The sequence below is a fragment of the Bos indicus x Bos taurus genome, chromosome 1 (assembly GCF_003369695.1).
Source record: "Bos indicus x Bos taurus breed Angus x Brahman F1 hybrid chromosome 1, Bos_hybrid_MaternalHap_v2.0, whole genome shotgun sequence".
Taxonomy (NCBI): Eukaryota; Metazoa; Chordata; class Mammalia; order Artiodactyla; family Bovidae; genus Bos; species Bos indicus x Bos taurus.
Window position 1 is genome coordinate 65,653,058 of NC_040076.1, and position 17,598 is coordinate 65,670,655.

At 38.5% G+C, this 17,598-nt stretch overlaps 1 protein-coding gene across 1 annotated transcript in view; it reads left to right on the plus strand.

Moving 5' to 3' along the window:
* STXBP5L (syntaxin binding protein 5 like) overlaps nt 1-17,598 on the plus strand; it is a 306,548-nt gene that overhangs the window by 282,398 nt on the left and 6,552 nt on the right. The window contains 3 exon segments of the mRNA XM_027531120.1: nt 7,956-8,316; nt 12,240-12,405; nt 14,968-15,079. Coding sequence (XP_027386921.1) covers nt 7,956-8,316; nt 12,240-12,405; nt 14,968-15,079 — 639 coding nt within the window.

The window sequence follows — 17,598 nt, forward strand, 5'->3', positions numbered from 1 at the left end:
GTTCCCTGGTCCAGCCAGTCTTATTCTTCTCATTTCTCTTTGCCACCTGTCAATCATCTATCATTGTTAGATGTCATATGAACTTTTATATTTGTTGTCAAAATTTTGGAAAACTTGTATCAAGTTTCTTGGGAGCTATAAGATTTGAAGGAATTAGAATAATTTTCTACAGACTAGCTTTTAGCTCCATCCATTTTAAATTTCAAATCTTGTTTGTTCTACGTTATTTGTTTCTATTGTTGACATAATATATAATTTGTAATATGCTCTTCAGCCCCGCACTTTCATGTCAGATTAATGCTGAGTTGTATCACGGTAGTAGGAGCTTTCCTGCGAGCCATCGCTATACCTAGACACGGTAGTGACAGTGAATCATCTATTAATACATAAATCTACTAAACTCAAACTAAATGTATCTCCATCTTTTTTGCTCTTTTCGTATACTGAGGATATGACTAACTTACTAATTCAGTTTTTGATTATGTATTATATAAGCTTAGATATGTTTTCATATGTATATTCTCAACACTGTAAAAGTATGCCAGAGATTATCTTCTTACCTTTTTAACTGTTATTTTTCTTACCATATTCTTGTTTTGTCCTTTGCCTGCCGACAGAAATATCTCATAGACTTACCCTCTACTCTAGACTTCCTAGTCTACTCCCTATGTCAGACTTACTTGCCAGCATTTAATTCCTTTAAAATCCAGCTATCTGATGAAGAACAATTAAATTAATTTATGCAAACATACAAATGAACAAATGTGCTCTCGAGATATAGTATGAAGCTAGTTAATAGGCTTTGGAAATTAGTTAAAATGAGAAGGATATATGGTTTTTAATCTCAAGTCTAAACCTTGATAAGAAATTTCATCACCTGATTTCTGTGCACCATATTCAGTTAGGGCCTTTCCATATAAGACATATATATTTTAAACATATTTGTGAAATTCATACATTGTATCTTACAAACTTCATTAAAAATAGATACCATAAAAATATAGTTCAAATGTAATGATTGTATTTGACTGAACAAGTAAAATCACAGACTAATACAGAAAAATAAACATACTCTCCACTTGCAGCAGCTGTTTGTTGTTTACAGTTCCTGTTACTAGTTATACTGAATGTGTTTATAGCAATTCTATTTTTCCCAAAGTAAATGTACTGTCACTTGAAACTGCTGAGTATAAAGTATGAAATCTGAGTCTTTAACAGCTAGACACATGGAACTACTAAGATTTTTAGATATTAAAAAAGCAAAATAAAATGCTCTCCAAAAACAAATGAAATCTCACATACCATTGTGTCACATGCTGTTGTCATGAATTCAAACTTTTTCTGGAATTTCTTTTATGGAGAGATTAAAAGAACATCTCTCTTTGTGAAAATCGAATGATCTAGATATATAGTTCTTTATAATACAGTAGGATAACCTAGAAGAAATGGATAAACTCCTAACGACATACAAATATCAAGACTGAATCATGAAGAAATAGAAACTCTGAATAGACCTGTAACTAATAAGGATATTTGATCAGTAATAATAATAAAAAAAACTCTCAACAAAGAAAAGCCCACTTCTCTTTTTTAAAGGACTTTTTTCACATTAACTTATCTTGGTTGTCTGGACAACAAATTCTCATCAACAATATGGAAATGTGAACTAAAGCACTAAATCACTGCATTTTAGAGTGACAGAGCACCTAGAGATTTATTCTAGAAGCCATCACGTTAATCTCTGTCAGAACCACTTGAAGGGTTACAGCACAGATTGTAACACTCTGGCTCCATTCCCAGAGTTTCTAATTCAGCTGGTCTGGGTTGGTGTCTGAGAATTGTTTAACAAGCCACAAGTGATACTAATACAAATGCAGTTTTGCATGCTGGGATGAAAAAACAACAGCCCTTCCTCCTCCTGGGTTTTTCCTTTGTGTCTCCTCCTCCTTTACTTTCACACAACTAACACACTCACAACACTTCTGACACCAGATAAGTGGAGGCCTTCTCCACAAACAAGTCTGAGATACCAGCTGAGTATTCCACAGTTTGACTGAATTTGGACACTGTCCACATGGAGATGGCCCCACAGGGTAATGGCTCTGTAACCCCCGCCTTCAGATGCCAATACCAAGACAAGTCAAGGTTGTCACCTATTCTTCTGACCAAGACCTGAGGCTTCCACAGCCCCCTTCTCCAGTTCAATCAGTTTTCTAGAGCCACTCACAGAACCTCAGAAAAACTTTTACTTACTGTTTAGCAGTTTCTTATAACAGGATATAGCTGAACATCTGATGGGAGATGCATAGGGCAAGGAATGTAGGGAGGTACATGAAGCTACCTCTTCCATACCTTCTCCAGGAGTGTCACTCTCCCCACACTGCTACCTGCTCCTTAACCCGGAAGCTCTTCAAACCACCACCACCCCACCTTTGGGTTTTTAATATGGTTTCCTTACACAGATGTGATTAATTAAACCAATGGTGATTGAATTCAATCTCCAGCTTGTCTCTGTGCCCCAGAGGTGGCGGTAGGGCTGAAAGTGTTAACCTTCTAATCACCTGGTTGGTTCCCCTGGCAACCAGTACCCAACCTTAGGTGAGACTCCAAAATCACCTTATTAACATAATGAAAGACACCTGTATTGTTCTTGTCAGGCAATTCCAAGGATTTTAGGAGCACTATACCAGAAACAGGGACAAAGACCAAATACATACTCATCATAAATCATAACATCATGCATATATAATATGGTTAATCACAATCCTGGTTCCTAAATTTAATTCTGTTTGCCAGGTGGCTCAATGGTAAAGAATCAGCCTGCCAGTGAAGGAGATACAGGAGACATAGGTTTGATCCCTCAGTCGGGATGATCCCCTGGAGAAGGAAATGGCAACCCACTTCAGTATTCTTGCTTGGAAAATACTATGGACAGAGGAGCCTGGCAGGCTGCAGTCCATGGAGTCACAGAGAGTACGACATGTCTGAGTGACTGAGTGCACACACACAAACATACACTTTATTTCTATACCTGTGTAGCTGAATACGGCTGGAGAAAAATAATCAGACTAAACAGTCTCATTTTGAAATAAATCATCAACAACCTCTGGTGGGTTCCTGTGCTGCTGGGGAGTCATACTATAATACTCTAGTCTTCTCTCCACCCTTAACAATTACATACTTTCTCCACTCTCCTCAGAGCTTTAATACCTTCTCCACTGTTTTCAATCTCAGCAATGACCATGTCTTCTTTCATTGAGAAAACAATCAGATGAGAACTGCAGCAGCTGCCACCATCACCAAGATTGCTACCTTCTTTCCTATTATTGTGACTAAGCTGTGTAAACTCCTGACTTGGTGAACATCTCCACTTATACACTAGATTCTATTCCCTTTCACCTACACAAGAAAGTCAATCCAGCAATTTTCCTGTTTCCTTTATATATTTATCTATTAGATCAGCATACAAACATGCTGTTATTTCTCCCACTAAAAGAGAAAAATCGTCCTTGAATCTTTGCTCCTACAAATGCCCCATTTCACTGTTTTTGTCTTTAGTGCAAGATTCCTTGAAATATTCAAGGAATACTATTGTTATATTCATTATTTTCAGTTTTATTCTCCCATTCTCTTGAGTGCATTCTGATCAAACTTTCTCTCACACCAATCAACAAAAGCCTCTACAGAGGTCATCACTGACCTCATTGCTAAATTCAATTCTCAAGTCACATCTCACCTGAAATAGCAGCAGCTTACTGCACAGCTTACCATTATCCCTACCTTGTAACATTTCACTTTTCGCTTAGATTCCAGGATACGTTATTTACCCAGTTTTCTCCCTACCTCTATAGCTATTCCTTCTCAGTCCCCCTTTACTAGTTCCTCTACATTTCACTGGACTTAAAATCAGCACGCTCAAAGACAGAGTCCTTGAATCCTTCCTGTTTTCTGTTTATATCCAAGCCCTACATGAAATCAGCCAGCCTTACTACTATAAATGCCACTTGTAATCTCGTGGGTCATATATTTATATTTATAGTCTGGGTCCATCCACAAATTCCTGATACAGGTGTCCAATTATTTGACAGCCACTTGGATCTAATAGGGCTTCCCTGGTGGCTCAGATGGTAAAGAATCTGCCTGCAATGCAGGAGACCCACGTTCGATCCCTGGATCAAGAAGATCCCCTGGAGAAGGGAATGGCAACCCACTCCAGTATTCTTGCCTGGAGAATGCCATGGAAAGAAGCCTGGCGGGCTACAGTCCATGGACTTGCAAAGAGTTGGACTGAGCAACTTACATTTTCACTTTTCACTTTTGGATCTAATAAGTATTTCAAACTTATGTCCCAAACTGAGTTCCTAATATTCCTTTGCTGTCTTCCAGAGTCTTTCCATATCTATTAATGACAATTCCATCCTTCCAGTTTCTCAGGTCAAAATAAATACTTGTTGATTGAATGATAAAGATTTTAGTGGGAAAGACTGATAATTTGGAAAGCTAGAGTAAGGCACACTTCTAGCCAGTAAGACCTCTTTTAAGTGGAAAATCCTCATTAGTTATCTGTGAATTATTTACTATAGACTGAACTGTTGCCAGGAGAAATATCAATAACCTCAGATATGCAGATGATACCACCATTATGGCAGAAAGTGAAGAGGTACTAAAAAGCTTCTTCATGAAAGTGAGAGGAGAGTGAAAAAGTTGGCTTAAAGCTAAACATTACGAAACGAAGATCATGGCATCTGGTCCCATCACTTCATGGCAAATAGATGGGGAAACAGTGGAAATAGTGTCAGACTTTATTTTTCTGGGCTCCAAAATCACTGCAGATGGTGATTACAGCCATGAAATTAAAAGACGCTTACTCCTTGGCAGGAAAGTTATGACCAACCTAGATAGCATATTCAAAAGCAGAGACATTACTTTGCCAACAAAGGTCCGTCTAGTCAAGGCTATGGTTTTTCCTGTGGTCATGTATGGATGTGAGAGTTGGACTGTGAAGAAGGCTGAGCGCAGAAGAATTGATGCTTTTGAACTGTGGTGTTGGGGAAGACTCTTGAGAGTCCCTTGGACTGCAAGGAGATCCAGCCAGTCCATTCTGAAGGAGATCAGCTCTGGGTGTTCTTCGGAAGGAATGATGCTGAAGCTGAAACTCCAGTACTTTGGCCACCTCATGTGAAGAGTTGTCTCACTGGAAAAGACTCTGATGCTGGGAGGGATTGGGGGCAGGAGGAGAAGGGGATGACAGAGGATGAGATGGCTGGATGGCATCACTGACTCTATGGACCTGAGTTTGAGTAAACTCCGGGAGTTGGTGATGGGACAGGGAGGCCCATGAATCGCGTGCTGCAATTCATGGGGTCGCAAAGAGTCAGACACGACTGAGCGACTGAACTGAACTGTTAACATTTTATTACAGAAGTTCGTAAATTTAAGCTTCCTGTAATGTGCATTTCTAAAATAGTTTGTAATTCTGACTTGATTAAGCTTTTTTTTTTTTTTTAAGTTAGAAAAGACTAAAGACAGAATCATAAGATTAATAATACAGTGGTGGATTCTCAGGTGGCTCAGTGGTACCAAAGCAGGAGCCACAGGAGACTTGGGTTCAATCCCTGGGTCAGGAAGGTCCTCTGGAGGAGGAAATGGCAACCTACTCCAGTATTCTTGCCTGGGAAATCCCATGAACAAGGAGCCTCGTGGACTACAGTCCATGGGGTTGCAAAGAGTCAGACACGACTAAGCACACACACAAACATGCACAGGGAAAACTTAAACCTTGTATAAAACTAATGAAAAGGATATAATCAGAGCATTCTTACCACAAATTAGGAAACAAAGCAGATATTTGGGCAAGGCAACTTATTAAGAAACAGTCATTTTGATACTGACAGCTTTGTAAGCATCAGGAGTAAAGAAAATGGCTTCCAAAATGTAGATTTCTTGTTTTTTTTTTTTTTTTTAACCTATTTGGGATATCTCTAAATTGAGGGTGTTGTTAATATATACTTCAGAAAGTTTTTCCATGCTATGCAGCAATGGAAATATGGAAGCTTTTTTTTTTTTTTGGAATAGAAGGATCACTCCTAGATGAATTAATTAAATCATTCATCATAGCCCTTGGCAGACATTTTCCTCCTTGGTAGGTTGAGAGCTGGTCTTTCATACCTTGACCCTCAGATTACAGCACCTGAGCCCTTGCTCCCTTATCCCTGTCAGACATTTACAGGCTTCTTGGTTTTAAAAGTGGGTTTAAAAAACACAACTGAGATGTTAAAGCATCTAAACATGTTACTTTGAATTTTATAAATTTTTAATACTTAATAAAGTATTTTCTAAATGGAATGTATTTGTATAATACCCTTTCCAAGTCTCTGGTACATGTACACTCTTGAGGTATGGCAGCCTGGGATAGCTTCCTTATTCTTTCTACATGCGTGCTCAGTCACTCAATCGTGTCCAACTCTTTGCAATCCCATGGACTGTAGCCCTCCAGGTTCATCTGTGCAATTTTCCAGGCAACAATACTGGAGTGAGTTTCCGTGCCCTCCTCCATTACTCTCTACACAATGTCAAAGGACAAAGGAAAGAAAAGGCTGCTCAGGCACTGCTTAGGGAAGAGTCTGGAAGTGTCCAAAGGTCAATCTATCCCAAGTTACCTAAGTCTTTGCAGTATCCAATCTCTGGGACTGGTAAAAAATCACCCATAGGTAATAATCTGGCATGGATGTTCAACCTTGGAGAATCCAGGTGAGTAAACCATTTTTCTGTATCAAAGATGCATAAGCCTGAGTAAACACCAAATTCAGTTTGTTTTTTAAAAAATACAATCAAAATTGCTAGCATGAACTAGATATTTAAATTTCATGAAGTATTCTGAGTATTCATTTTCAGAAGAAGAAAAATAGTATTTTCTAGTGAATGAGTCTATAAAGAAATGGAATCAGATGGCATGATTATCTTTTCAGTTGAAGTTATTCAGTAAATTAAAATTATAAATTTTCTGAAATTTGTTTAAAAAAAAAAAAAAAGTATTTTAATGAAGAAGGCAATGGCAACCCACTCCAGTACTCTTGCCTGGAAAATCCCATGGATGGAGGAGCCTGGTAGGCTGCAGTCCATGGGGTTGCTAGGAGTCATACACGACTGAGCCACTTCATTTTCACTTTCATGCATTGGAGAAGGAAATGGCAACCCACTCCAGTGTTCTTGCCTGGAGAATCCCAAGGACTGGGGAGTCTGGTGGGCTGCTGTCTATGGGGTCGCACAGAGTCGGACACGACTAAAGTGACTTAGCAGCAGCAGTATAGTATAGTGAAAGGATACTGCTGCTACTGCTAAGTTGCTTCAGTCATGTCCGACTCTGTGCGACCCCATAGACGGCAGCCCACCAGGCACCCCCATCCCTGGGATTCTCCAGGCAAGAACACTGGAATGGGTTGCCATTTCCTTCTCCAATGCATGAAAGTGAAAAGTGAAAGTGAAGTCGCTCAGTCATGTCCAGCTCTTCGCGACCCCACGGACTGCAGCCTTCCAGGCTCCTCCGTCCTTGGGATTTTCCAGGTAAGAGTACTAGAGTGGGGTGCCATTGCCTTCTGCTGAAAGGATACTGGATTAGGAATTAGGAAACTTGAGTTCCAGTCCAGGCTCAGTCACTAATTTGTTATGTGTCTTGGCCCAAAACTCATCATCTTCCTGGATCTGTTTTCCTATTAATATAATGAAAGGATTTGATGAGTTGATTTCTTAGGACTCCTTTTAGCATTTACTCATTATGATTCAAAGTTATCGCAGCTGATAAATTCACAAATCTACTGATTTATGTGTAATACGGCAATATTATGACACTATAAATATAAATTATAATATAAAAGAAAAAATTTATCACCCACAGATGAATAGCACCTGTTTTAGAAAGAATTTCATGTGCCAGTGACGTGGAATTGTTTTTATAGGTACATTCCTCTCATTGAAAGGAGCTGTCCTAACATTCTCCTGTATGGACCGAACTGGTGGGTTAATGCAACCACCATATGAAGTTTGGAGGGATCCAAACAACATAGACGAAAATGAGAAATCCTGGAGAAGGAAACTGGTCATGAACTGCCCCTCTCCATCCCAAGAAATAGGAGATCATCAGTACACAATAATCTGTTCAGAGAAACAAGCTAAAGTCTTCTCACTGCCTTCTCAGACCTGCCTCTATGTTCATAACATCACAGAAACATCTTTTATACTGCAAGCAGATGTGGTGGTCATGTGTAACAGTGCCTGCTTGGCATGCTTTTGTGCCAATGGGCATATCATGATAATGAGGTATGTGCTGTCTTTATAAATTATCTGGTAATCATAACAGTGCAAACATGGTAAAATTATAAAAAGTATATGTGTAACATGCAAGATAAATTAAGAAGCAACCTGAGATCATTGTTTCATTATGTTTGTGAATGTTTTATTGCTCAAAAATTTGAGGAGAGTTGGAGTTTATTTTAGGTTTTGTTTGCTAAAAACGCTTTGCATTGTGAATGAAATATATGTTAACTGCCATCAAGGAATCCAAGGAAAGAGTGATTCTCCAGTCATTCACACATTCATTCAACATTTATTGAGCACCTATCTCCCAGATGCTATGCTGGGCACAGGATATATGAAGATGAATAAACCACAGGGAAAAGAAATGAACTGTTACCTTTACTATGTTTCATAGTACACACAAGAATTTTCTATACAGAATTTAACTTTATCCTTATAACTTCTCTAGGACATAGGAAATGAAGTATTATCTGCTTCCTCTATTTTACATGTTAATAAATTTGCCTGAGGTTGCAAGTTTAGGAAAAATTGAGATCAACACTGAAGAGTATACTAAAAATCATCCCTTTATTTGAACCTGCTGCAGGCTATACATTAAGAAATACACATGGAGGAAGAGTTTGGGGTGGACTTTTGAACTGAAGTCATAGCTATATTGAAGGCTAGGTAGAAACAGATGTGAGGGAATTTTTCTGAATGTAAAACTGATTGGTTGTGAAAGATAATGGAGGTCATTAAATCTCAGGATAAGAAGAGAACTTAAAGGTGAAAATTTTTTGTCATGAACTTGGATAACAGTGATGTCATTAATAGATAAGAAAGTCAGGAGAATTTGGAGAAAATAAGTCTGAGAATGAATACTTGGAATATGAGGTGCATATATGTCAGCTTGAATAAGTTTAGCAGGCAATTTACAGTCTAGACTCTTAAAAAATAGAGGTGGAAGATTCAGCTCTGGAAATCATCTATGTAAATGCATTAGTGAAAGTTTTGGCAGTGAATGAAATCATCAAAGATAGTATTAAAAAAGAGGAGAAAGAGACTTATCTGGGGACAAAAATTGAGGGAGGGGGATGCATATGAATACATCTATATAGTGCCAGAAAGAAAGAAAATCCAGCAAAGGAGATTGAGAAGCAGTCATGAGAGAGCTAGAAAAAGTATCACAGTAACATAACTTCATGAAAAGGATAGAAGAGTATAAAAAAAAAAGAAAAAAAGGACAGATGACTACCAAAATGATGATCAAGAGTTAAAACAGAAAGATCAAAGAATTTGAGTACAAGAAAAGATACTAGATGTAGATATAAGTGATATTTGAGAAAACAAATCTTTGGAGCACAGTGAAGATAAGACTAAATTTCAAGGGAGGCAAGAATAAAGGCAGTGACACAGATCAGGAATTGACAAAACTATAACCCCACACAATATCCACTCTACCCTCCACCCAATGTAATACTGTATAGCCTGCAAGCCAAAAATGGTTTTTACATTTTCAAATTGTTGAAAAAAGCAGAGAAGAATATTTCATGATATGTGGAAAGTATATGAAAGTCACATCTCAGTGTTCATAAAGGTTTGGGGAACACAACCACACCACTTGCTTATAGATTGCCCATAAGAAAGAGCGTGTACACAACAGGCAAGAGTTGAGTAGTTGTACCCGAGACCACATGGCCTACAAACCCTAAAATATTTACTATCTGACTCTTTAAAAAAAGGTTGCCAATTCCTGAGACAGAGTTCTTTTGGGAAATTTTGGTAAAAAGAGAGATGAGAGATAGGAAAGTAATTCAAGAGTGAAACTGGGGTTTTAAGAGTGTTTTTATTGTTATATTTTCTTTAATAGGGGAGACATGAGTAGAGGTAGTTAGTGGAGGAGACAGTTTTGAAAAAATAAAAACAATCATTTATAGTCTGCTTATTCTCTTATATGTTTCTTATTCTTTATCTGATTTCTTTTCTCAAATTCTTTTTAGAGATTTCTGATGAGGGCCATTCCAGTCTTGTTTGAAAATAATGACTTAACTCCTAGACATGCCTTAGTTTAGAAGGGAAAAAAAAATGTGTGTACACTCCCCTAAGCTCACATTTAGTCACTCAAAATTTTTCTTTTAAATTCAAAGACATTACAATATTGTCACAATTGAAATTTTAGCTTGATAGTGATTTTAGCTTGACAGTGATAGTGAGAATTCCAGAAAAAGATCTATTTCTGCTTCACTAACCATGCTAAAGCCTTTGACTGTGTGGATCACAACAAACAGTGGAAAATTCTTCAAAAGATAGGACTACCAAACCACCTTACCTGCCTCCTGAGAAACCTGTATGCTGGTCAAGAAGCAACAGTTAGAACCAGACATGAACTAGCAGATTGCTTCAAAATTGGGAAAGGAGTACGTCAAGGCGGTGTATTGTCACCCTGCTTACATGCAGAGTACATCATGAGAAATGGCACGCTGGATGAAGCACAAGCTGGAATCAAGACTGTGAGGAAAAAGATCAACAATCTCAGATATGCAGATGATAATGGCAAAGAGTGAAGAGGAACTAAAGAGGCTTTTGATGAAGGTGAAAGAGGAAAGTAAAAAAACTAGCTTAAAACTCAACATTCAAAAAACTAAGATCATAGCACCCAGTGCCATCACTTCATGGAAAATAGATGGGGAAAAAATGGGAACACTGGCAGATTTTATTTTCTTGGGCTCCAAAATCACTGTGGACAGTGACTGCAGCTATGAAATTAAAAGATGCTTGCTCATTGGAAGAAAAGCTATGACAAATCTAGACAGTATATTAAAAAGCAGAGACATCACTTTGCTAACAAAGGTCTGTATAGTCAAAGCTACGGTTTTTCCAGTAGTCATGTATGGATGTGAAAGTTGGACCATAAAGAAGGCTGAGTGCCTTAGAATTAACAGTTTCGAACTGTGGTGCTGGAAAAGACTCTTGAGAGTCCCTTGGACAGGAGGATATCAACACAGGCAATCCTAAAGGAAATCAATGCTGAATATTCATTGGAAGGACTGATGCTAAAGCTGAAGCTCCAATATTTTGACCACCCAATGGGAAGAGCTGACTCATTGGAAAAGATGCTGATGCTGGGAAAGATTGAGGGCAGGAGGAGGAGGAGGTGACAGGATGAGATGGTTGGATGGCATCACCAACTCAATAGAGATGAGTCTGAGCAGACTCCAGGAGATAGTGAAGGTCAGGGGAGCCTGGCGTGCTGCAGTCCAATAGGTTCCAAAGATTCAGAAACAACTGAGTGACTGAACAACAACAAAATACCCAATCAGTAAGACACCTGAGATGTAGTATTCATTTGGATGTGCAAATTCTGATCTATTGTGTATAACTAATTCTGTAACAGTCCCAGTCATTAATCACACCTTCAGTATAGGTGCCATAAGTCATAGGTGATTTTCATTTTCTGTGTATAGAGGAAGTAAAGGAATGGGGAGGAAAGCCACTCCATTCCCAGGCATAGTGAACTAGACACACATCAGTGTATAACCTCAGACCCAGGAATTTTGCCTTAAAAAGAGACAATGGAGCAAGTATGCAGGCAGCCACTTTCTAGTTATAGTGTTTCTGCCATAGTAAAAGATTACAACAGTAGGAACCTGTGAAATGCTGCACAAAGCATTTTGAAATTGCTGGCCAGTGCATTTAATCCAGCCTTCAAGGACATCTGCTAAGTATCTGTGTGGATTAAAATAGAGCTGTACCATAATTTTTGTGAAATGATTTACATGAAGTTCTAGTTTACTACCATTGAGACTTCAAGAAGATAAAAAGAAACAACCATAAAATAGTAGTATAAAAATTACTGTTTTATGTAAAGATCATTATATTTTATATATAGAAATTAAAAGCTTCTAACAACTTGATATTGAAATGTGGATTTGGTTTTTTCCATTCAGCCTACCTAGTCTTCGCCCAATGTTAGATGTTAATTATCTGCCACTGACAGACATGCGGATAGCACGGACATTTTGTTTTACCAATGAAGGACAGGCATTATACCTCGTCTCTCCTACTGAAATTCAAAGGTTAACATACAGCCAAGAGATGTGTGATAATCTACAGGTAGGTCATTTATGAATAAACATTGAACGTAGTTGTAAAAAAGAGAATGAGAGAGAGGTCTAAAAGCTCAAATATTATTAGGCTAGACAATAAACATGCCTGCCCTAGAACATGTTTTGAATATATGTTCATCCTGGTGATGCTACCAAGTTCTACTGTGGTTCCAGATATACACAGAAAAAATAAATAAGAAAAAAGGGGACTGTGGGAAGAATGTGGCGATCATATATATCAATGGTTGTTCTGTTTATTTCATTGTTTGTTTTGCCTACAATTCACAGTTAATAGACTTAAAAGAAACCTTAATTGTGGGCCATACAAAATAAATATATATCCTATAGGTTAGAAATGGGCATTTGCCTATGGTCATAGCAGTAAGCAGAGCTTAGAAACAAAATAAATGTAAAAGAATTTATTTAATCTTGGATAAGTAAATGTCATAAAATTTTAAAAGACATCCTAAGGATTTAATTGGTTTCTCTCCCTTATTTTAGAGAAAAGAAAACTAAAATTATTACAATATAGAGGTTCACAGTATAAGCTCTGAACTGTTTAAGCTGCATTTTGCCTACTGGTATAACTTTGGCTATTTTACTTAATCTACTTGTATGTTCTACCTCGTGTCCGACTCTTTGCGACCCTGTGGACTGTAGCCTATCAGGCTCCTCTGTCCATGGGATTTTCCAGGCAATAGTACTGGAGTGGATTGCCATTTCCTTCTTCAGGGGATCTTCCCAAACCAGGGATTGAACCCGGGTCTCCCACATTGTAGACAGACACTTTACTGTCTGAGCCACCAGAGAAGTCCTATGTTCTACCTTGAAGCATTACTGTGAGAATTAAGAAAGAATTCATGTAAAGCACTGAGAAGAATGCCTGGAACATACTAAGTTTTAAAAATAAATAATAATAAATGTTATTCAACATATATTTAAGTTTTTTATATGCCTAGTACTTGGCTGGGCTGTAGGAGTACAATCATAAACAAGATACAAGTCCCTACCTGCTAGTGTGGAAGGAGAGAGAAATAGATAACCACAATATTCTGGAAAATGGTTGTCTGTACATGGCTCTGCCAGTGCTAGAGAGACACATTAAGAGCGGACTGGGTTAATGGAGCGAAAGGGAAGGGGTGGTTAGAAAAAGGTTGTGAAGGATGAATAGGAGCTGTCCATAGGGAATAGATGGCTGGAGGTGGGAAAGGTAATAATATTCTTGACAGAGCAGAGGCATGTGAAAGCCCCAAGGTTCAGGAAACTGCTAAGAAAGTAGAGTTGGGAAGTGGAGAGAGTGAAGGAGTGCTGATGGAGACTTAGTCAAGAATAGAGCTTGGAACACCTTGTAAGCTCCTTAAGAAATCTGGCATTTATCCCCAGGGCAATAGGAAGTCATTGAAAAGGTTTAGCAAATTTGTTTATTAAAACTAATATTCTGGTTGCAGTATGACAATTTGTTTGGAAGACTTAAGGCTAAAAGTAGGGAGAACAATTTGGAGGCATTATTTTTTAAATAATTAAGGCCAGAAATAATAGTGGCTTGAAATAAGACAGCCAACAGTGATAGAAAAAATTAGCATATTCAGTGACTATAAACTGTGATCGGTTGGATTGGAGGCTTATTAGATAGAGGAGTGAAGAAAAGGAAGTAATTAATAATTATTCCTGTATTTCTGGGTTGGGGAACTAAGTAGATGGTGTAGCCATTTCCAAAGAGAAGGGATTTGGGAGGAAAAGCATAGGTCTAGGAGTAGAGGTGAGGGCGGAAGATGATGACAGTCATCCTGCAAGTTCACACACAAGCTGATACTAGCTCACAGATCTGACTCTGGATTGAAGTTCCTCCAAATCCACGGTTCTCAAATTTTCATCTGCTTTAGAAAGACCAAGGGCTTCCCTGGAGCTCAGATGGTGGTGGTCTGCCCACATTGCAAGAGACCTGGGTTTGATCCCTGGGTTGGGAAGATCCCCTGGAGAAGGAAATGGCAGCCCACTCCAGGATTCTTGCCTGGAGAATCCCATGGACGGAGGAGCCTGGCAGGCTCCTTGGGGTCGCAAAGAGTTGGACTCAACTGAGCGACTAACACATACAGAAAGACCAAAATAAGTTAAAACATTTTATAGCAAGTTAAGTTAGAAAAAAGTTAGAACAAGTTATACATAGATAACCGGATTAGTATGTAAATAAAGTATGTAAATAAAAATGTAAATTATGATTAGTATGTTAATAAAGCCTGTGAATTCTGTAATCAGGATTAATCTGTAAATTAATCCTAGGGTGAATATTAGCTTCCTATGCTTTCTAACTGTAGAAGGAAGAAGACAAGAGGTCATAAAAGTGAATATTTTAAGATGCCAGTTCTTGGAGAAAGGAAAGGAAAGAAAGACGGTGGAGGAAAAAGTGCCAGAGAGAGAGGGAATTAGAAACTAAGCAAAAACTACCACGAAAATATATGGAGAACAGATTTTTCAGCATTTGCATGACGTGCTCTAACATGCCACCAGTTATCTTTTGATCTATTAATTTATCCTTAGTCTAATGCTTTTTTCTTTAAATTTGATATAGGACATGCTGGGAGATTTGTTTACTCCTATAGAGACACCAGAAGCTCAAAACAGAGGCTTTCTCAAGGGCCTGTTTGGTGGAAGTGGACAAACATTTGACAGAGAAGAGCTTTGTGAGTAAACTCCTGATTACAAACTGTACCAAAAAACAGACAACCTCTTTCTAGACTCTTTCTAGAGGGCTTTGCTTCTCTACCATGAAAATTATTTGTTTACCAAACATGAATAGAACTGGTCACTTTGTTTTAGAAACAGTTTAACAAAAATAGTACATGTAATTCATACAGATAATGAGTAAGCTAATAAATGTGTCATTTGCAGGTAGATCAGACCTGCAAGGCAAGGTGAAGGCACTTGGTTACTTAAATCTGAAAAAATGTTTTTGAATCTGCCTGCCTCTAACTACTTCTAGGAAACAAGTTCTTTATTCAGAATTCAAGGTTTACCAATGGTACAGAATACATCACTTAAAAAATATCTAGCAGAGACTCTGAAGAATCATCATCAAAACGCAGTAAAAAGGAACATTCTCAAAGAGAAATTAAGATTTTTCCAGATTCTCTTACCTACTGTGTGGTCTCTACAGGTCAAAACTCCTTTTTCCTTGAATTTTTAACTATGCAAAATATCTAGGTGCTTCCATAAAATGGACTATTATTCAGCTATAAAAGGTAATGACATTTGATACCTGCTAAACATGGATTACCCTTGAAAGCATCATGCTAAATTAAAGAAGGAAGACAAAAAGGCCACATATTGTATTATTCCTTTCGTACAAAATGTTCAGAATAGACAAATCCCTAGAGACAGAAAGTCAGCAGCTACCAGGGACCAGGGCAAGGAGGGACTAATGGGTACAGAACTTCTTTGGGGTGATAAAAATGTTCTAAAATAGATAGTGGTGATAGTTGCACAAGTCTGAGAATCAGTTAAAAACTACTTAACTGTACACTTACAAAGGGTGAACTGAGGAATTCCCTGGAGGTACAATGGTTAGGACTAGGTGCTTTCACTGCTGTTACCAGGGTTTGATCCCTGGTCCGAACCTAATATCCCACAAGCTATGCACCGTAGCCAGAAAATTTTTTTAAAAAGGTGAGAGGTGGTGGTGGTGGTGATGGGGGTGGGGGGTGGCAGTGGCTATGAATTTTATGATATGTGAATTATATCTCAGTAAAGCTCTTATTTTTAGAAAACTTAATCTAGATTCCACTCCTAATGTTATATCCTTGGGACCACTCACTAAATTTTTATCAAGATAGCTATTTTTCAATTTTTAAAAGTTCAGTTCAGTTCAGCTGCTCAGCCATGTTACACTTTGCGGCCCCATGAACTGCAGCACGCCAGGCCTCCCTGTCCATCACCAACTCCCAGAGCCTACCCAAACTCATGTTGAGTTGGTGATGCCATCCAACCATCTCATTCTCTGTCATCTCCTTCTCCTCCTGCCCTCAGTCTTTTCAAATGAGTCAGCTCTTCGCATCAGGTGGCCAAAGTAATGGAGTTTAAGCTCCAACATCAGTCCTCCCAGTGAACACCCAGGACTGATCTCCTTTAGGATGGACTGGTGGATTTCCTTGCAGTCCAGGGGACTCTCAAGAGTCTTCTCCAACACCATAGTTCAAAAACATCAATTCTTCAGCACTCAGCTTTCTTCACAGTCCAACTCTCACATCCATACACGACCACAAGAAAAACCATAGCCTTGACTAGATGGACCTCTGTTGGCAAAGTAATGTCTCTGCTTTTTAATATGCTGTCTAGGTTGGTCATAACTTTCCTTCCATAAAGTAAGCATCTTTTAATTTCATGGCTGCAGTCACCATCTGCAGTGATTTTGGAGTCCAAAAAATAAAGTTAGCCACTGTTTCCACTGTTTCCTCATCTATTTGCCATGAAGTGATGGGACTAGATACCATGATCTTAGTTTTCTGAATGTTGAGCTTTAAGCCAACTTTTTCACTCTCCTCTTTCACTTTCATCAACAGGCTCTTTAGTTCTTCTTCGCTTTCTGCCATAAGGGTGGTGTCATCTGAGGTTATTGATATTTCTTCTGGCAATCTTGATTCCAGCCTGTGCTTCATCCAGCCCAGCATTTCTCATGATGTACTCTGCATATAAATTAAATAAGCAGGGTGACAATATACAGCCTTGACATACTAGGAAAAGGAGTCTGTTGTTCCATGTCCAGTTCTAACTGTTGCTTCCTGACCTGCATACAGGTTTCTCAAGAGGCAGGTCAGGTGGTCTGGGATTCCGATCTCTTTCAGAATTTTCCACAGTTTATTGTGATACACACAGTCAAAGGCTGTGGCACAGTCAATAAAGCAGAAATAGATGATTTTCTGGAACTCTCTTGCTTTTTCAATGATCCAGCGGATGGTGGCAATTTGATCTCTGGTTCCTCTGCCTTTTCTAAAACCAGCTTGAACATCTGGCAGTTCACAGTTCACGTATTGCTGATGCCTGGCTTGGAGAATTTTGAGCATTATTTTACTAGCATGTGAGATGAGTGCAATTGTGTGGTAGTTTGAGCATTCTTTGGCATTGCCTTTTTTGGGGATGGGAATGAAAACTGACCTCTTCCAGTCCTGTGGCCACTGCTGAGTTTTCCAAATTTGCTGACCTATTG